Raw genomic sequence first — 16513 nt, 5'->3', positions numbered from 1 at the left:
TGCTCCCTTTTAAAAAAAGCTAAGGGAGCAGCCCCGCCCCCCCCCAGCAGGGATTTCCCCAAGGACAGCAACACTGGCAAGCCCCGGAGCACCTGAAGCGAGTCCCAAGGTCTGGGCTCAGGAGAGTTGCAGCTCCATTCGTCCCTGGATAGGGGGCCCACTGGTCTCCTGCTGCCCTCGGAAGCTGTTCCCCCGGCCAGACCTGGCCAGGCCAAAAGCTCCATATTCCCCCCGCCCCCCCTCCGCTCCCTCAGCAGGCTGTCCTCTCCCCACTGACGCTCTTGCAGGGCTCTGGGCCACTTCATCAAGCACAGCCCATCTCGGGATTGGGGGTAGTTTATTTTTCCACTCCTCCAAATGTACAAAACATTAGAAAACAAGCCCCCCCACCCCCACCCTCAACCAGTCCAGGGCGGCATCCGTGGCCAGTGCAGCAAAGAGAAGAGGGAGCAGAAAAGGAAACGGAACGGCAGCAGTTTGGGGCCCCTCTCATCCACCCCCCAGTGGCTTCTTCGCGCCTTCCGACAGCTGCTGCTGCACGATTGGTCTGCCCGCGATGGCCAGCGGGCTACTCCACAGGCAAGCGGGCTCCGAGGAGGCCCCTCACAGATCTTCCTTGGGCACCTTCTTCTTCTTCTTCTTGGGCTTTTCATCCTCCTCCTGCAGGATGGGGGGGTACGTGGCCTCTTTCTTCAGGTAGCTGATGAAGTCACTCACCTCACGGCCCCCCTGCCAGGGAAACAGACACGGATGGAGCAAGGCAGACTAGAGCCCTAGCAAGCAAACGGCACTCCCTCCCCCACGGCTATGCGATGGGGAGCAAAAATGGCTCCTCCGTGGGGAGGGGCTTGTGTTCTGCTTGCTCCCATTATCCCCAGGCTGCAGCTCCAGGCCCCAGGCCCACCCGCCTCTGCCCACCCCAGGGTTGTGCTGTGGGGAGAGAACAATCCAGGCTGCCTAAAGACTCAACATCCGCATCAACCACTCACCTCGTATTTCTTTGGATTCTGCTTGCTGCCCGCAGGAGCAAAGTAAATGGTGGGGAAGCTACAAAGAGAGAAGCACCATTCATATCTCAGCACACACCCCGACCTGTCCCCTCACTGCAGCTCTTCCAGAGGAGACGGCCAGCGGTCAGCCCACAGCTGGGCAGACGCCCAGTTCACGGGCCAGCAGCACTACCCCCCCCCCCGCAATACAGCTGCTGCTGAGTCTGCCTGGAAGCAACAGGCCAGTGGAAGAGGCAAGGGCGAGTCAAGGGTGGGCAGCAGAACTCAGTCTCACCCTCGGACTTCATAGGGGGAAGGCACATCGTTGGCTGTGGCATCCATCTTTGCTATCACGATGTTGGGATCTTTGCCCAGCTGTTTAAAGGAGAAGAGAGTCAGCAAACACACATTCAGAGAGCACAACCTGCTCAGGCCTCAGCCTCCCTCCACCACGCCCCCTGCGGCAGACCCTGAGCAGGAGTCGAGGCGTACCTTCTCGGCCAGCTCCTTGTACTTGGGCTCCAGGTTCTTGCAGTGGCCACACCAAGGTGCATAGAACTCCACAAAGACATCTTTGCTTTCATCATTTACTAGTTCATCAAAATTCTCAGCCACCACCACCTGGGAAAGAAACACACCCACACAAATGAGCACAAGGCCAAGGCCGGCCAGCCCGCCCTGAATGGAGGGGGGGCACCTGCTAGGGCTGCCTTTCATCCCAGGAGCCTGTGCCCCCCACCCCCGCCACACTGTGAAGGCAGGACAGGGTTTTCCCAGCAACAAGGTCCTTTCTCCCTGAAGCAGAGGAGTCCCTGGGATATCATCCCATCCCCCTCGAGAAGGTTTCTGTCGACCACCCCAGAGCTAGAACGCCTCCTCTGGGGCAGCTCACATGCCTGCAGGCTTGACATGGGACAGACGGCATCTCTTGCTTTCCTCCCCCCCCCCCCCCCCCGCTTGCTATACATCAACTGGGACCCTTTCCTCACGTCACACCAGGTGATCTCTGCAAGTCATCTATTTTAGCATTCCAATTCTGCAACTGCATGCCACTCCAGACAGTCTGAGAAACAGGCTGGAGAAGATTCTGGTCTACAAAGCCTGCCCATTTGGCAGATGGGGCCACTGGGACTTCCTAGTTACACATCCAGAGAGGGAAGAGTGTGAACTGGAAGCAGCTCCAACCTTCACAGGCCCGTCGTTATTTTCTGGGATGGGCTCTGACTTCAGGTATTTTTTCAGATTTCCATCAAAATAATCCTGGAGGAATCTCTCGAGAGCCTTTCCATCACGGCTGCAAACCAAAGGAGAGCTATTTCAGTCACCTGCCCCCCTTCATCCCAAGGAGAGAAACCTGACTGAGCAGATGATGGCTGTTGTGCCTTTGGTGAGATTTCAAGGCCTGAGTTTCAACCTGCATCCCACCTGCCCCGTTCAGCCCCACACATATGTCCCTTGATGCTAAACAGAGATGAGGACAGGCTGCTAAGAGGAAGAATGGAAAGCGAAGGCTCCACTTACGAGAATTCTTCCTGCATGACGTATTTCTCCCCCTTGGCTGTCCGGATGGCGACAACCGGAAGATCCCCAGTGGTGCTTTCCAGTCCAAACTCGGAAAGCTCGTGGCTAAAAGTCTTCTGATTCGCAACAGCAAAGTTGAGGCTGCGTCCAGCATCCAGGAAAGCCCGGGCCACTTTCATCACTCTGAGGAGGCAGAGAGACCATTTATTCCACTGTCCCAGGCAACAACCCAGGCTCCACCATCTACGTTTGCACATGGAATTCTACCTCAGCAAGCTACCCATGGAAGGAAGGAAGCTCCATGGACTGGAGGCATCGGGCAAAACTGGGGGGATGATAAAGGCCAGCAGCGGCAATCCCTCACCCTGCAGGGGACCCAACCTCACTCCTTGGACTCTCTACCGCCCCCCTTGCTCACAGCAGATCTAGGTTCTAGAGGACCCTCCAACACAGTCTGGGCAGGAACCAGCTGTGTCGTTTGCACATTTACAGCCAGCTGCAAATGGAAAGACAGCAGCAGCGTGGCAGACTCCTGCCAAGTGCACCACAAATGGGATCCCCGGAAAGATTCTTGGCAGCTGGGCTGGAACAACTTCTGCAGAGAGCCGGGTGGGTGGGGGAGTGTTTCAGAAGGGGGCGCTACTAGCCAAGCAGCTGACAAGAATTCTGCTGAAGCATTCTGTTGGTGGCTGCTTTTGTAGCTCAACACCTTTGTTTTCCATTTGTAGTTGTTCTTGCACATTACCTCCAGCTTCTTCCAAAGAAAAGCAACTGAGATTAGTCCATACAAGCAGAAGTAACGTGTGTGTCAGGACTCCCTGGCCCAGAGATACTTCGAGGAAACAAACAGCTTTCTCTCTTTCATCAGTTCCATCATCCAGCTTCAGAGGCAGGGATGGAAAATGCTGCTGTGAAAGAGTTTCTGGCCAGAGCAGTCCTGTTGTGTAGTCGCCGGGGAAGTGGAGCGGACCATCTACACAGAGCATGTCTGCAGGAGGAACCAGGATGGAGCAGGGCCAATAGGTGGAAGCTAAGACCGAGGCCTCCTCCCTGGCAGACATCCCTATGGACTAGAGTGGGCTGTTCCTCCAGAAGCCAGATCTGGCCAGTGCCCTTGTCATATGGATGGGGCTGCCTTTGTAAACTACCTTGACCTGCAACTAGAGATATACCTGTACGTAAGGACTAGTCGCCAAAGGAGTTAACAGAGTGCTTGTCATGAGACCGCTTCTTAGTTCGGTGTAGAGTAGAATTGCAAAAAATTGCACATTACATATATTCTACGAACACCGAACTCTAGACTACACCTTTCTTTCTCATAAAAATTGTATTTGCTTCCATTACATCTTGTTTTCCAGTCTCCACTCCCACAGACTGACCCCAAAACTCAAGCAATTCAGAATTGGTCTGATACCATGAGAAGAGAGATTTGCGACGAATAACTTTGAATTGTACCTTCACATTGTAGCCATTCTATCTGCATTTTTGTTGTAAAATTATAGTGAATTATTAAACTGGAAATTATTGCTAAAAAAGAAAAGAAACAATTCCTGGAAAGCCTTGCCTGCGGGGGGCAGAGACAGGCTCTCAGTGCTGCCAGTTTGCCTCTGGAGTCCCCTCCCCATGATCCCCTAGCGCAGGGGGAGGGAACCTTTTTTCTACCAAGGGCCATATGGATATTTATAACATCATTCAGGTGCCATAAAAAATTATCAACTTAAAAAACACTGCTCCACCAAGGAAGAATGATTCAGGCCGGCAAAATTAATACAAATAATTGTTTTTCTATTTGAAGTCATGTGGGGAGAGCCTAATCTGGCGCTCACACACACACGGCCCGCAGCTCTAGGCAAATGCAGAGGCCCAGAGCTTTTTTGTAGAAGCCCAGCAGGAACTCAGTAGCATATTAGACCACATCCCCTAATATTAGCTTATTAGGTCACACGCTCATTAGCATATTAGGCCACACCATCTGGGATAATCACGTGCAAACTGAACAGTGACAGTAACTTTTCCAGGCCCTGCAGCAATTCTGGCCAGCCAGCCAGGCCCCAGGGAAGCTGCCGCACAGTACATCTGGGCCCTGTGATCCCTGCCTGGCCCTGGGGAGGCTGCTGCACAGCACAGCTGGGCCCCACGATTCTCGCTGGCCGGCCAGGCCCCAGAGAAGCTGCCACATGGCTCAGTTCAGCCCAGCAATTCCCGAGGGTCACACCAAGTGACCTCGAGGTTCCCCACCCCTGCCCTAGCGTCTGCTGCTCTTAAGCTTCTACCTAAAGATTTTTGCTTTTTAAAAGATGCTTTGTGGCTTGCTTGGTGGCTGTTTTACAAAGAGCCTTTAACACATCCCGTTCAAGCTGTTTTATGCTGAATGTTGCTCTTTGTCTCTCGAAGGCTCTCTGCTTCTTTTATTGCTTCATACTACTAACGTTATGCTTGTTCATTACTGATTCGATTGTTCTGCGTTTCTACCATGTGAGCCACCTCGATCACACAAGCCTCCAGAGAAGCACCCCAATTCTCTTCAACAAACCAACCTGTTGCGCCAGTAGTTGGAGCCCTTGGGATTCTTCTCGTAGTCCACGTCATAATAAGCCACCAGCAGGTCCTTCCCTTGGATCAGTTCTTTGTTGTCTTCTGTCATATGTGGACAGATGCCAAAGCTAACAGGCCGGAGGAGAGAGACACAGACCACGTCAGCCTGCAAATCCCACTTTCAGGCCAGAGACACAGCAACAAGTAGGAAGAGGGCTGCTCCACTCACATGTTCTCCTGAATAAACTTCTTCACCTTTCCTGTGGTGATCTTATCCTCTGGGTATCGCACAGAACTGTCTTCAAACTTGTTCGCCAGGTGGGAGGGACGGAACAGGACGATGCCCCTGCGGAGAGGTGACAACTGCAGCTTAGCAGGGGGCAGGGCATCCCCCTCTTCTATATTCAGCCCCCAAACTGCACTGCTGGCTCCTCTGATGCAAGCTTCCAAGGCAGTGAGCTGGCAGGTGTCTCAGCTCCTTAACAAATTCCCCGAAGAAAAGCTAATGGAGTGTCGGTTCAAGTTCCAGCTTGCGTGTTCCCTAGAGTGCAGCCTGCAGGTGTTAGACTGAACAAAAGGAACCAACCCAGCGGGGATTGAGGGCTGGGGAGAAAGAGTGAGACGCTTCCCTTTGCCTGCATGCAAGATACAACCTGCTCACTGGCAGAGCCAAGGGCCCACAGCAAGGCTTGACTGGGCTTTGAGTCAATTGTGTGCAGAAGTGGCCCAGAGCCCTTGGCTCCCCATCCAGTAAGAGCCCTTAAGGTGCTGGAACTGGCACAGCAGGTCATGGGCCAGCAAGGGGGAATACAGGGACATGGCTCTAGCCACACAGTCCCGGCCTTCTGTGCAGTAGTTCACACACTGCTTTCCTTGCTTTGCAGGAAGACATCAGGAGGACAGAGGTTGCCCGCTAAACCACTCACTCGCCATCGGGCTCATATTTCTTAATGATCTCCTCATCGTTGGTGTGTCCGAAGCGATAGTGATCCCGCAAGGTGCTTGCTGCCTTCATGAACTCCGAGTGTGCATCTCCAAACAGCTCCTTGAAAAAACCTGCAGCACACACAATCAAGATGAAGGATGCCAGCATGCGTTCTAGGAGGAGGCAAGCGTGTACGTGCAAAGGAGCTCATTCTCCCAGTCAGCATCTCAGTAGGTCTGTTGTCTGAAGCCCCCCCCCCCCCCCCAAGAACATCTCCAGCCCCAGCGCTGCTGCAGCTGACCAAGGGCTTCGTTACCCTGTGAGCTTCACTGCTTTATTTCAGGACTGCTGGGTATTCCTTTAACAACCATCATGTTAACTGAGAGAGAAGAGGGGACCCACCTGCAAGCAGTGCTGCCCCCCCCTCCCTGCTCCCCAGGCAACTTACCCACCACAGCAGCGTCCTTTTCACTGATGAATTTCTCAAAGCTGTCACCACGGAGAGCAACCGAGGCTGGGCCTGCCTGTTTCTTCAGATGGCTTACAATTCCATCTTAGAAGGAAGTTTGGCACCATTAGAGATGTACGCAGCACAAACAACAGCTTTTATAAGGTACCATGCATCAGTTTTCTGGTGTTTTGGAATTCCCTTTTTAAACATGACCCTTGCAAGCCCCTTGTAGCAGCGCAGTAGCCCAGCTTAGGCCTCCTGCCTCTGGCCAGCTACACCACAATGAACCAAGTGCTCTACAATCAAAGATTCTCGCCTATAATGCCTCACCAGCTGTCCTCGGACCATCGTAGGCCCCCGATTCCTCCCCGTTCCTGAAGATCTTGAGAGTTGGATAGCCACTCACACCATACTTGTTACAAGTGTTTGAGTTTGCTGTACAATCAACCTGAGGAAGGAACGTGAGTAAATGTTGTGCTACATACTCAAAGCTTACAGTCCTCATCCTGACATACCTTAAGGAGCCTCCACCAGTACACACACATGCTAAGTGTTTCAGAGAGAGAGAGAGAACACAAAACAGCCCTCAAATGCACCACAGCCTGGTTGCAGCCAGCCTGTCGCAGAGATCCCGAGAAGTCTGGGCTACTTCAGCTTGAAGACCCTAGCCATAATAAACATTAAAACCAATGATACGTGATGTGCCTAATGTGTCATCAGTTTTAATTTTAAATTTTTTTATTATTAAAAAGTCTTCCGGCCCTAGCGGTAAACAAAGGTATTCCACAGTGCAACCGCACATTGGGCCAGTTCAGTTAGGATACTGGGAATAGGAGCCTCACAACGCCCACCTGTTCCCTGCTGTACACAAAAGCTCTGTAATGCATCTAAGAAACCAGCTCCTCACTCTACTTTGTATTCAGACAACAGAAAAGCTGAGATGCAATGAATTAGCTGACCATTCTACTGCCATAACCACCTATGCAATGATCAGCCTTCCCACCCCCCATTCGTTCTACAGCTCCAGCCCAACTGCTCTACTCAATCCTACTAGGGATCTCTGCTGCTGGATCCAAATGTTACCATACCATTACCCTGTAATCCACTCTCCAATTTCCGTGACATGCTAGCTTTTAAGGTCTGCACACTTATTCCAGGAGCCAAAGAGAAGCCATGCCCACCAACCTTCACAAGTGGGACGATTCCTTTCAGCCTCGTGGCAGCTGACTCGTATTCGGGGGCAAGCCGCTTACAATGTCCACACCTACAACACAGTTGGGGGAAATGTCACTCTGCTGCTGCTTCCTGCTGGGTCCCCTAAGATTCTCCTGGGAAGATGATACTATCCTCTTCTAATGTAGAGAGCAAGGTTTCCTTCCTTGAAGTCTTACTTTGGTTATTAGACTGAAAGTTGCTCAAATACAGCTAATCTTCCTTTTGCTCTTGGTGATACTGTTAGTATTGTTATTATAATCGTTCGTTATTGTTGGGGTTTTATGAAGGGAGACTGAAGTTGAAAGGGGGGAAGGAATGTTTATATTGTTTACATACTTTTGTAACTTGTACATTTATTATACCTTGAATAAAAATGTTTATACAAAAGAAGACTTCTGTTCAGAAGCAGGCTACCTGCCTTTCCTTGTCTCTTGCCAAGGGGCCAGGATAAGCAGCCTGCAGGGGGCAGCGCTTGCGACTTCCAAGCAGCCTCGTGCAACTAAGGAAAGGACGCTGCCCAGCCCCGCCCTCAGCACCAGTTAAAGGGGACACCCTGAGGACACAGTTCCAGTTAAATTCACAGGCAGGGCGGGTAACAATGGTTTAAAAATAAACTGATTGTTGGTCAATACTATTAAAGGAAAACACTACTCTAAAAGAAAGATATGTTATAACTCAGAAACATGTCTTCCTAAAAGACACCACCAGAGATGTTAATTTAGCAGTTCTCAAACTGTGAATTTATATCTCTTGACAGAACATGTTTATTAACAGCAAAATAATTATATACAGAAGTAAAAAATCAATAAGGCCTCAACCTCACTCTCCAGCTGCACATTTCTGATCCCAGATTCAATCCCCTGACCTCTTGGTCAAGGAGTGCAACATTTCAAGAAGTTCTGGGAACACAAGGTTGGGGGGGGGGGCTGCAGGGGAACAGAGCTGAACAAGGAGATAATCCAGGAGGGAGGGACAGGTAGCAAAAGCTACAGGGACACCTCTTGACCAGCATATCAAGTAAGCCATGAGGCCTCTACTGAACAGAAAGGAAAAACCTTCAATGGCAGCTGACCCTAAGAAATGTGGGTTGGGAATGTTCTGATTATGTTCCCCTATCTGTGGGCAGCAAGACAGCAGGTGTGCAAAATGCACAAGTACAGCACTGAATGAAAAAACATCAAGGGTTCCTTCTCAGGAGAAAGCTGTACTTTAACACATTGCAGGGAAACTGCTGGATCAAGCAGAAGAAAAGAGAATCTGAGCTGGGCACAAAAGGTCTAGAAGGCAAAACAGCCTGCGTCTTGATGGGGTGAGGCCATGTCCACAATGGGCTGTGACAGCAGCAGGGAACGCCTTCCTTACTGACACAAAGACACAGCAAAAAACTTACAAGTAGCAGCACAAATGACAATAAAATGCAGAGGGGGAAATTGAAAGTACAGTATGCAGCTTGGTCATGGACAAGACTACCAAGTATATCCAAGATTTGAAGAAATTTGGAGCTGAGGAAAGATACTCCTAAGCTAACATCTGACAGCAGTCATCCTTTGATGCACCTTCAGTGCTCCAGAAACAAAGGCTAATGCTGTTCAAATGGCCCAATACTTCTGTAACAACCACTCGTCCCTCCAAAGCAGGAGCCAAGCAAGTCCCCTTCCTTAAGGTGGACTGTTCTAAGCACAGCCATGGCCTAGATCAGTGGTGGTCCAAATGCAGCTCGGGAGCCGGGGCACAACATGGCCTCTACGGGCCCTTCCAACTCTGTGACTCCATATCCAGCCAGCAAGAGGGGGAGGGAGAAAAGATGGGAAGAAAAAGGATGGAAGGAGAAAGTCAGCCTGGCTTGCAGTAGTCCGTCCTCAGCCATGGGCCTGGCGAAACAGCCCTGTGGAACTGCATCAAGTGCTGCAAGGCCTGGATTTCACCCCCAGTACAGAGTCCCATCAGGCTGGGGGCAGGGCCAAAAATGCCATGTGTCTGGTCAAGGGCAGCTGGACATTCCTTGGGCCAGGAATCACTAGCAGGTTGTTGTCAGCTGAATGCAGTGTTCTTTGGGGGATATACCAGGACAGGCAGTCCCAGACTGCATAGGACTTTAGAGTTTAATACCAAAACCTTGAACCTGATCTGGCATTCAATCTGGAGCCACTGCAGCTGGTGGAGCGACGGTTTTATGCAGAGTCTCCCTGCGGTTCTTGTAAGAACCTGCTGCACTGCATTCTGAACCAGCTGGAGTTTCTGGATCAGTTTCAAGGGGCAGCCCTGCGTGTATATATATATATATATATATATATATATATATATATATATATATATAAATATAGCCGCATTTCAGAACTAAGATTGAACCATTGAAGAAATATGTTTGCGGATGTTTTAAAAGAAAGTTACACCAGCAAACTGTTTGAAGCAACTTAAGGCCTTGAACTCAGAGGTTTTAAGCAGCAGCTGGCTTCTCTCCTGATGTAGCTTTCCCCCATTTTGGACTAATTTGTTTCAAACTGAGAAAGCATTTGGGACGTGAAAAACCAGGAAAGCCTGTTTTTCTTTTCCAGAAAAAAGAACAGGAAAGCAAAGAGAAGTGAGTTACACACAGAAGCATATCACACTGAGTGGATTTAATTTCCACTATATTGTTTAACAAAAAGAAACCTGTTTTTAAAATTTTAAAGTTATGCTGACCCCAAAATACATGTTTGTTTTATCAAAATATTTTTTTGCTGTTGAAAAGGGGGGGAAACAACCCTAGGAGATGTGCCTCGCTCGACCCAAATGAAAGCAAGCCACGGAGAGCAGCGCCTGTGTTTGTGAGGAGAGCGGAGGCTGGAGGGTCTGCGGGGTGGGGCAGCTCTCCTCCGGCCGTTGACGCAGCCGCTCCGCAAGGGGAGCCAATGCCAGGCGGCGAGGAGGCCTAGGGCAGCCAATCGGGAGCAGCCACGGCACGAGGCCCCGCCCCGCCCGAGGCATCCTGGGGGCTGTAGTCCAGGGCCCCAGACGGGGTGGGGGTGCTGCGCTGAGGGGGGCGGGAGGCCGGCGCCCCCTCGTTCCCCCCCACGGCGGGTCCCTTCCCTTCCCTCCCCTCCCCCCACGGCCGGCCCCTTCCCCCCTCTCCCTCCCCCCTCCCTCAGCCGCGGAGGGCCGGCGGGACCCACCAGGGCGCGTAGAACTCGACGAGGGCGAGGCTGCGGTCGGCCAGGCCGGTGTCGAAGTCGTCGTCGCTGAGCTCCAGGACGTCGGAGGCGCGCCCGGGCCGGGGCGCCAGCAGGGCCCAGCAGCAGCGCCAGCAGCAGCCGCTCCATGGCGGGGCGAGGCGAGGCGGGGCGGAGGAGGCGGCGGCGGGCGGGCTGAGGCGGCCAAGGTGCTGCTGCTGGCGGCGGCTCCGGCTTTCGCTTTCCCTCCCGCGCCCCTCAGCGGGAAGCTAAAGAGGAGACGGAAGTCCCGCCCCCCGCGACGCAGCCCCCCCCATTGCAGTGTGGCAGGCGCTCATTGGCCCGCGCACAGCCACGGGGACCAATGGGGACGGGGCGCCGCCCCTCCTCTGCGTCGCCATGGCGATGGGACCGCGCGGCTTGCCCGGAGTGGGGGGCGGGACCCGCATGGGCTACGTCGCCGCGCTGAGAAGCGGGACTGGCTGAGGGGAGCGTCACTCATCACGTCACCTCCCCCCAGCACAGCTCGGAAGGAGGAGCCCTCCCCAGCCCCGCCGGCTCCAGCCCCCACCACCCTCCTCCGGGAGAGGGGCCCGCACGAAGCAGCCCCTGGGAGGGGAGAAGGCCCACCTGGCGCCTCTCTCCCGTCGCTCCCTGCTGCCTGGGCCCAGGCTCTTGCCCTGCCTCAACCCCCTCCCCAGAGCAAGAGACGAGGCACCCTTTGCACGTGGGAGCGGGAGGATCTGTGAGAAGGACAAGGACTAGCACGTCTTCCCCCTCAGGCCCAAAGACGAAGCTATGCTGCTTTAGCACACCTGTCTCAGCTTTTGCTGCCTGCAGGGGTTTGGAATATGGAAAACCAGTGAATTCATAGTAGGTCCAACCTCTTCGGCAGTGGGCCCCTTGGAATTCCAGCAGAGCACAGCCACTCAATGGTTGCCGTGGGAGGTGAGGTCAGCCACTGAAATGGCTGCCAAAGCTCACCTTCCGTCACACAAGAAGGATCCTTATGCCCACACAGTCAATTACATCTCCAGAGGCCACTCAGAAGCCTTCCTGGACAAAAGACCCACCTCTTCACTCCACTCACTTTCCAAAAACACTCCAGGGATGCCACAGAAGGGGCTCAGCAGGGGCCAATTTGCCCGCCAGCTCCATGGCACAGAGCGGTAAAGCTCTGCAGTCGGAGCCCTCTGCTCATGACCTGAGTTCGATCCCAACAGAAGCTGGGTTCAGGTAGCTGGCTCCAGGTTCACTCAGCCTTCCATCCTTCCGAGGTCGGTAAAATGAGTACCCAGCTTGCTGGGGGGGAAAGTGTAGATGACTGGGGAAGGCAATGGCAAACCACCCCATAAAAAAGTCTGCCGTGGAAACATGATGCAACGTCACCCCAAGTCAGAAATGACTGGTGCTTGCACAGGGGACTATCTTTACCTTTTTACCACACATTGGGGGAAACCCTCCTTCACTTCAACATACTAGTCTAGATCAAAGTGAGACAGCTGAAAATACTATATATATGGCTGTTTTGTAGAAAAAGGCCAACAGGAACTCATTTGCATATTAGGCCACACCTCCTGAGACCAAGCCAGCCAGAACTGTGTTCCTGCTCAACAAAAGCCAGTACACACATGCGTACACATAAAAAGTGGGGGGTTGGGGGAACACTACAAAGTGTCATAAATAGTTCCATAACTCAGTGCTCCCCCAACCCCCCACTTTTTATGTTCTGAAAGAATCATTCTCCCCCAAGCATCTCTACTTCCAATTTTATCAGGCATCCAAATGCAGCCTGTTCACAGTTGTGAGGCGACTGTTGTAAGCACCATGAAATAACAAAAAGGTCCCCCTCAGTCAGAGGCACTGGAAGAAGAGGAGCCAGGAACAGAGCACTCTCTAGCACCACCGGTGTTTCAGTGTTTCCTAGAAGAGTCTTGGGCCAGAGGACTCCTCTTTCTGAACAGCCTGGCGGTCTTGCAAACAAAATATGACACCCCCCCCCCCACCATGGCTGCATTGGAGCGCCTCTGGTTAAGCCCACTCCTTTCCAGCAGGGGGCACTGCAGCTCCACCTGGTGCCGGGTTCTCACACTCCTTCCTCGCTGCATGCCCTGGAGTGCAAGAACTCCCCACCGGGAGGTTGGTTCGTTTTCTGCAGGGGAAGGAAGAAGGAGCAGCCCAACTCTATATGCCCTGGCCCTCTGATGAAAGTACAGAACAGGGGTGGCCAAACCTGCTTAATTTAAGAGCCACACAATAAACGTCAAGATGTTTGAGAGGTGCAAGGATGGATGGAGGGAAGGAAGGAAAGCAAATAAATGGGGGAGAGGTGGGAAGAAAGCCACTTGGCTTGGAGCAGTGATTTAAAGAGAGAAATGCCTTCTGCAAGCTGGTCAATGGGGCAGTGGGTGGGGGCTTTGGGAGCCATACAGTGTGTGAGAAGGACCCACGTGTGGGCCCACCCGGTACAGAACCACCCTGACAGACAAGCAGGACAGACAAATGAGACTCCAACTTCTATAATCTCTTACAAAGCAGCAAGATAGCTTTAATAAAAACATCTAAGGGCCCAACACAGTGACAGGCCCTCCCCTTATAGTAGTAAGAGCATTTAAAAAGTGGCTGATCTGTCCTGAATCCCACTTAGCCTGCCTGTAAAGGCTGCCCTGAGGAGAGTGGTTCTCTGGTTCCCGCCCCCCCCCCTCAGATTTGCAGCAAGGGTGGAGGGGGCCACAGGCGGGAAACGGCTGTCTTGTTGCCAGGCGAGGTCCCGCCCCCTCAGGCCAGGAGGCGCAGGCCAGCCATGGCAGCAAAGCCCAGGAGCAGGGCCAGAACTTTGGGCAGGCGGCTGGCGGGAGAGCTCAGCTCCTGGGGCAGGATCTCCAGGAAGGTGATGTACATGAAGGTGCCGGCGGCCAGGCCTTGCAGCATGCTGCGGGCAGCGGTGCGGCCGGGGCCGGAGGCGTGGGTCACCGCCATGCCCAGGCCCGCCCCCAGGGGGGACATGAGGGCAAAGGTGGCCAGGGCTGCGGCCAGCCAGCGCAGCGGGAGGCGGCTCTGGAGCAGCAGGAGGCCCAGGCTGGCGGCCACCACGCTCTTGTGCAGCACGATGGCCGCGGCCAGGTGGAGCACTCTGCTGGGGGAGTCCTGCAGGCCCACGGCGAGGCCCTCGAAGACGGCGTGCAGGGAGAGCGCCAGCGTCAGCACCAGCGCGCGGAAGCCCGACGGGGGGCGCCTCTGCTGCAGCTGCTGCTCGGCCTCCAGGCCCGGCGGCGGCAGCAGGAGGGTGGCTTCGTCTGGGCCCGGCGGCGGCTGGCTGCACTCCACGACCACGTGCTCCGTCACCAGCACCAGCAGGAAGCCCAGCGCCACCACCAGCTCCGCCAGCGGGAACTCCACCTGCCGCCCGGAGAGACACAGAGACAAAGCGGGCAGGGTTGGCGCACCCGCCCGGGGGCTCCCGGCTCCTCCCCCCCCCCCGCCGCGCTCCTCCTCCCGCTGCTGCTCCTGCAGCTGGAGGCTCGCCCGCCCCGCCCCCGCCCCCCCTCCCGGGTACCGCGAGCCTCTGGCGGCGCAGCTCGTCGCGCAGGTCGGCCAGCGACTCGGGCACGACGTCCAGCAGGCAAGTGGCCAGGAAGACGCCGCCGGCCGCGCAGCTCGCCACGCCCCGCCACGCCCCGGGGGCCTCCTCCTCCTGCCCCGCACAGCCTGCCGAGAGAGAGAGAGAGAGAGCGCGGTCAAGGGAGGGAGGGAAGGAGGGAAGGGCGCCCCCAGCCCCGCAGGGAGGGAGGGACGCACCGGGCGGGCGGCTGCGGCGGCGCAGGGCGGCCGGGAGGAGGCCGCAGAGCAGCGGCAGGAGGCCGAGGGCCGCGAGGCAGCTCAGCTTGACGGCCAGCAAGGACCACATGCCGCCGCCGCCCCCTCCTGCGCCCCTCGCCGCCGCCCCTTTGAAGCCTCGCGCCCGCCCGCCCCCCCGGCCCCCATTGGCCCGGCCGCGCGCGGAAGCCCCGCCCCTCGGCGCCTCAGGCACGTGCGAGGGAGTGGCCGGCCTGGCCTGGCCTAGCTTGGCTGCCTGCCTGCCTGCCTTCCGGGGCTGAGCTCCGCAAAGCCTTCCAAGCCAGGCCACTCTCCCCTGGCTAAAGAGCCCTTGTAGGGGCCAGGCGGGAGGCCGCTCCTTCCCTTCTCCCCTGGCAGCCTTGGGGGGCACTGTCCACCCCTCCCTCTTGAGAGGCCAGACTTCTGTCCCCGGGGCAGGCTTTCCACCACTGCAAGGGCGGCCTGGAGCCCGGGGGTCAGCCAGGGAGGGCTCTTCTTCTCCAGGCTCTGCTGCCAGCGCCCTCCCCCTTGTCAGCACAGGCCGCCTGCCTCAAGGAGGAAGGGGCCCGGAGGAGGGCTCGGCTAGTGAGGAGAGGGGGAGGGGGCAGGCAGCTCCAGACTCTCCCTTTGGGGGGGGGGGGCAGGCACTTCTTTAGGCCACAATGGGTGCCGGGACTGGGAAAGGAAAGGAAAGGAAAGGTCCCCTGTGCAAGCACCAGTCGTTTCCGACTCTCGGGTGACGTTGCTTTCACAACGTTTTCACGGCAGACTTTTTAGGGGGTGGTTTGCTATTGCCTTCTCCAGTCATCTACCCTTTCCCCCCCAGCAAGCTGGGGACTCATTTTACAAGCTCAGAAGGATAGAAGGCTGCATCAACCTCAAGCCGGCTACCTGAAAAAACAGCTTCCGCTGCAGATCGAACTCAGGTCATGAGCAGAGAGTTCAGACCACAATACTGCAGTACTGCTGCTTTAGCACTCTGGGCCACAAGGCCATGAGGGACTGAGCAGGCCCCAATTCAGCACTGCCCCTAGCAGTCTCAGATCAAAGCCAGTCTGATGTAGCTGAAGCCTGGACTCTTCTTAGAAGCTGCAATGACCCAAGGGAGGCTCTTCTCTCTCCCCCCCCTTTGGTGGCTGAGAAGACACAAGAGGCTGCCTGGAAGAAGACGGCCAGGCAAGGCAAGGCGGGGAGGGGGGGGGCGGCCTGAGTTGACTCCATGCAGGAAGCCACGGTGGCGGAAGAGACTTCAGGGCACTTCACACACAACACAGGCAGGGTTCCCTCTAAGATGAGTTCACGTGAGCTAGCTCACAGATTTTTAGCCTCCAGCTCACACATTTTTGTCTTAGCTCAGGAAGGAAGACCCAGAGCAGCTCACAGCTTTAATGCCAGCAGCTCACAAAGTAGGATTTTTGCTCCCAACACTTAGCAGTTGTCCTTGAGCCAAGCGCTCACATCTGGCTGGCCTGGGGAGGGCAGGCCCAGGGACACACCGCAGCCCCTTCCCAGAAGGCCTTCCCCCCTGGGGCATGACTCCGCTTCCAAGCAGGCAAGGCCCAGGACAAGACCCAGCAGGAAGCTGGAGGGGAGCGGGCAGCCCTGCCACCCAGAGCCAGGAGGGAGCAGCAGCTGGGAGGCCCCGGCTGGTGCCACTCCTGAAGGTGCCCAGACAGAGGTCGGAGGGTGCTTGGCCTGTGAAGGAGAGACCCCCCCTGCCGGGCAGCTGCACCACACAACCATCCCCTGGGCTGCCACAGCACCGGGGGCGGGGGGCTGTTCCTCCCACCCACCCCAGTTTTCCCAGCAGCTTCCTCTCTGCATCCACCTGCAGCTGCTACTGAACAACGCCCCCTCCCCCCGTTCCTCCACGGAGGATGGGCTGCCTGTGGAAGAGAGCTGAGGAGGAGAG

At 55.3% G+C, this 16513-nt stretch overlaps 2 protein-coding genes across 2 annotated transcripts; both read right to left on the bottom strand.

Moving 5' to 3' along the window:
* Nucleotides 1-320: 320 nt before the first annotated feature.
* Nucleotides 321-10935, bottom strand: PDIA3 (protein disulfide isomerase family A member 3). Its single transcript, XM_060260243.1, is given in 14 exon segments — nucleotides 321-729; nucleotides 990-1047; nucleotides 1285-1364; nucleotides 1482-1610; nucleotides 2175-2283; nucleotides 2511-2693; nucleotides 5048-5173; nucleotides 5275-5391; nucleotides 5972-6101; nucleotides 6419-6523; nucleotides 6752-6869; nucleotides 7607-7685; nucleotides 10789-10901; nucleotides 10903-10935. Coding segments are annotated over 14 exon segments (1506 nt in total). The 3' UTR covers nucleotides 321-603.
* A 2353-nt stretch (nucleotides 10936-13288) lies between these two features.
* On the bottom strand, nucleotides 13289-14692 carry LOC132587933 (zinc transporter ZIP1-like). The gene is made up of 3 exons (XM_060260347.1): nucleotides 14584-14692; nucleotides 14342-14493; nucleotides 13289-14184 (listed from the first exon to the last, which is right to left on the bottom strand). Exons 1-3 carry the CDS (start codon nucleotides 14690-14692, stop codon nucleotides 13564-13566), a joined length of 882 nt encoding a protein of 293 aa, XP_060116330.1. The 3' UTR covers nucleotides 13289-13563.
* Nucleotides 14693-16513: the final 1821 nt, after the last annotated feature.

Source organism: Heteronotia binoei, chromosome 19, assembly GCF_032191835.1.
Source record: "Heteronotia binoei isolate CCM8104 ecotype False Entrance Well chromosome 19, APGP_CSIRO_Hbin_v1, whole genome shotgun sequence".
Lineage (NCBI taxonomy): Eukaryota > Metazoa > Chordata > Lepidosauria > Squamata > Gekkonidae > Heteronotia > Heteronotia binoei.
The sequence above is the reverse complement of the archived record's forward strand: the minus strand, read 5'-3'. Positions and strand labels throughout refer to the sequence as shown.

Coding starts and splice junctions, on each gene's coding strand:
- LOC132587933 (XM_060260347.1), bottom strand. CDS start 14,692: ATGTGGTCCTTGCTGGCCGTCAAGCTGAGCTGCCTCGCGGCCCTCGGC. Junction 14,494..14,583: donor CCGCCGCAGCCGCCCGCCCG/GTGCGTCCCTCC, acceptor CTCTCTCGGCAG/GCTGTGCGGGGCAGGAGGAG. Junction 14,185..14,341: donor TGCGCCGCCAGAGGCTCGCG/GTACCCGGGAGG, acceptor TCCGGGCGGCAG/GTGGAGTTCCCGCTGGCGGA.